This window comes from Otolemur garnettii, unplaced genomic scaffold, assembly GCF_000181295.1.
Source record: "Otolemur garnettii isolate 467f Iridium unplaced genomic scaffold, OtoGar3 scaffold00146, whole genome shotgun sequence".
Lineage (NCBI taxonomy): Eukaryota > Metazoa > Chordata > Mammalia > Primates > Galagidae > Otolemur > Otolemur garnettii.
In genome coordinates this window covers 4,386,227-4,389,765 of record NW_003852541.1, presented here as the reverse complement: position 1 = coordinate 4,389,765, position 3,539 = coordinate 4,386,227, and the positions used below count along the sequence as shown (strand labels likewise).

Genomic DNA, 3,539 nt, shown 5'->3' with positions numbered 1-3,539 from the left:
CCCACAACATCACAACAAAATCTTTAGAGAAAAAAAAAAACAACAAAACTGTTACTTAAAGGAAAAACCAGGTCCAAGACAAAGATTCAAGATCAAAATTTTTTGGGAAATTTTCTAAAAGAAAAAAAAAGAATCATTTATTTAAACAGTATGTAATTTTATTTTTTCTTAAAAACAGAATAAGCACATTTAAGTGCTAAACATTTTTCATAAAATTTTAAGTCATTATTCAAAATGACTCAATCTCTGTATAAAAATTGTTAGTAACATTCATTCAACAGTTTTTTTCCTTAATGCTCACATGGCGTCCTTTTGCTCCCCTGCCTGCAGTTGAAACAAAAGCAGTTAGACCAAGCTCCCTCTGAATTCATTTGATTTTTGAGAGAATGGATGAATGAAAACAGAACACATACAAGTTAACTTAGCAAAGTCAAAACTGGCTTTAACCTCTAATCTACTAATGGCACTACGGGCAAAATACAGGGTACAATAACTTTTACCTTGGTTGACATACTAAAATGACTTAGTCACTTTAAAATGATCTGAAGAATTGTCTTAGGGACCTGTTTTGAAAATGCATCTAAGGTATACTGGTTCATAAATGGAAAATTATTTTTTCTTAAAAAAAAGGGAATGATTAAAAAAAAAAAAGCAGACTAATACATGGGTAACAAAAAGATTTCACATGATAGTAGTATTCTGGGTGACAAGCAGCACTGTGCAATGACACCAAGAAGCAGTGCTTGGGTCTGGTGAGCAAAGATCCAGGGACCCACCCTATGAACATGTTCCAAAAAATGATATTCAATGCTTCACAATGGGAAAAAGCCACAGCTCATACAAAAGCATTTTCATAAAATTCTCACAAATGTTAAACAGGATTTTAAAAATATAAAAGAGGATGCACAGATTTTCTCTGCATGCACAGGCAGTGCTTGGTGAGAACAAATTTAGGCAGGCACAGTGGAGATAGGACAGGAAGTGTCTCAAAAAGGAGTTAAGAAGCTGTACCTAAGCAGCTGTAATTTTTTAACTTAAAAAAGTCAAAGATTTAAAAATATCAGAATGTACATATACTGACCATTACATTCAATCCATAAATGCCTACAGATCATTCACTGTTCAGCTTATCTGTCCTGGTAGATAAGATAGTTTTTGTAAAAATTCAGAAATTCATGAATAAGTTGCCTCTGGTCCAAGAAAATGTTCTAAGGTTTAAGCAGATTTAGATTTAAAGAACAATGTTCTCAATTTAAAAATAAAGTAGTACAAAAGGGCTAACAAAACCCTAACAGTGCAAATCATGAGCAGAGAAAGTCTGTTGCAGCTTCTTTTACAAGCTGGCCTTTATAACACATGAAACAGGTAAAAAAAAATTTAGCCTTAGTTTACAATACAATCATTTCCAATTTTTAGTACAAAATTTCATAAATCAGGTCTTCTGTGGATCATATACAATCATAAAGGCTAAATTCAAATTCTATATTTTACAAACAAGTCTGAAAAAAAAGGGAGTAAAGTATGGAAGAATGGTCTCTGGATGTTACTACTGGCCTCAAAAAAGTAGTGCTACAGATTTCTGTGCAAAGATAATATGCTGTTCAAACATTTTCCTATTTCAAGGCATGAAAATATTATACTGGATAGAAGAAACAGGAAAATCTCTTGTAACAAATTAAAGACAGGTGCAAATGCACCAATCCCTGTCTAGTAGTATATAAAGCATATTGGGCTCAGAATTTGTCTGTTGCTAGCACCTGGCTTTCACACTGTATCCTTATTAAATAATCAGATTGAAAATTGAACTCATTATTAAGAAAAAAAATCCCTAGTGGCCATACCTCACTCCCCTATATTCAGATTTTCACGAGTTTACAAGTAAATCAAGGTTGTCCTCTGAAGGTACTTGACTACCTCCTGCCAGGAAGGTGAATGCCATTAACTTGGGGCAGGAAAGGCAGTAAGAGCTCCAGTTGTGCAAAAAGTGAGAAGTGGTCAGAGGGGATGAGTGGATGTGGGCAGCCGCTGATGTTATTCTCAACCAGCCAATGGTGGTCCAGAGGTCCCAGGATGCCTAATGTGTTCAGCTGAGGTTTAGAATAGAAGATGTAGTCAATTATACCCTGAAAAATAAGGGGGGAAAAAAAGACAAGGCCCCACATAAGATGACACTAATATACCAATTGCTTTCAAGATATACTCTTATAGTCACATTTGGTAAACAAAACAAATGATATTTCCTAGCTTATCTTACTACATAAACCAAATGGTTCCCTAAATGTCAAATCTAGCAGAATAAAGCATTCTTTCTCCTATCTTTACCAAATCTTTAATGAGACTTAAAAGACCCTTTAGGACACAGCTTCTGCTTCTTTCCTAACCTAATTTGTGCCACTTTCCTCTGCTCATCACCCTGCTGCCATACTAGTCTTTGGGGACTTGGGAAGAGGGGGTTACAGGTACCAGGCTCTTCCCTATGTTGTCCCTCATGCCTGGAACACTCTCTTCTACTCATCATCTGGTTAATTCTTTCTCAAACTTTAAATGTCAGGTCCAGGCAGTTTCTAAAGACTCCGAAATCCAGCTCCCACACACTTAATACCTCCTCTACCACCAATTTTCTACCCTTGCAAATGTTCATACCAAAGTGTAATTACATACACTGGTGTGGCTGAGGCCTGTCTGACTGGTGTGGCTGAGGCCTGTCTCTCCTACTAGACCAGGTGTCCTCAAACTACGGCCTGCGGGCCACATGCAGCCTGCAGAGGACATTTATCCAGCCCGCCGGGTGTTTTTGCTGCTGCTGCCTGTCCTGCTTAAGCAGCTGACTTATCCTGGGGCCCACAGTCCAGCTCTCTAATGGTCTGAGGGACAGTGAACTGGCCCCCTGTTTAAAAAGTTTGAGGACCCCTGCCTTAGAGCATAGAAAGTACAACCTCTGTTTATCATTATGTACTCCTTTTTAGATTCTTAAGCTTGCTGATTAAAGAGGATAGACAAAGGGTAGGAGAGATTAGGTTTTTATCTCTTGCTCTTGTTGCTGATACAGAGAAAAAGAATACACTTGAATGTGCTTCAGTGATTTTGACCAAGAGCATGTAGAGGAAAGGGGCAAAACCATCAGATCTGAAATTTATGTGCAAGATGCCATAGCTGGGTGCTGCTGAGGAGAGGGGGGTAGGTGAAGACAGACCCTTCTCATGCAGCTATGGTCTAGTACAGGGGTCCTCAAACTTTTTAAACAGGGGCCAGTTTACTGTCCCTCAGATCGTTGGAAGGATGGACTGAGGGCCCTGGGACGAGTCGGCTGCTAAGCAGGACAGGCAATGGCGGCAAAAACACCTGGTGGGCCAGATAAGTGTCCTCGGCAGGTCGCATGTGGCCCGTGGGCCATAGTTTAAGGATGCCTGCTCTAAGGTGCAAGAGCTTCTGGGACTCCACCTAAGCTCTTATTTATACTCTAATAGACAATATAACCTGAATGATTGTTTTTCCAGCAGAACAGAAACACAAAACTGAGATTTAAGCAAGCAGAAATG

General features: G+C 38.7%; 1 protein-coding gene across 2 annotated transcripts in view; it reads right to left on the bottom strand.

Moving 5' to 3' along the window:
• Positions 1 to 228: 228 nt before the first annotated feature.
• CNOT6 (CCR4-NOT transcription complex subunit 6) overlaps positions 229 to 3,539 on the bottom strand; it is a 109,675-nt gene continuing 106,364 nt past the window's right edge. For both annotated transcript variants that reach the window (XM_012810988.2, XM_003799163.3), the window contains exon 12: positions 229 to 2,123. In XM_012810988.2, coding sequence (XP_012666442.1) covers positions 1,911 to 2,123 — 213 coding nt within the window. In that variant the 3' untranslated portion in view covers positions 229 to 1,910. The remainder of the gene's footprint in view (positions 2,124 to 3,539) is intronic.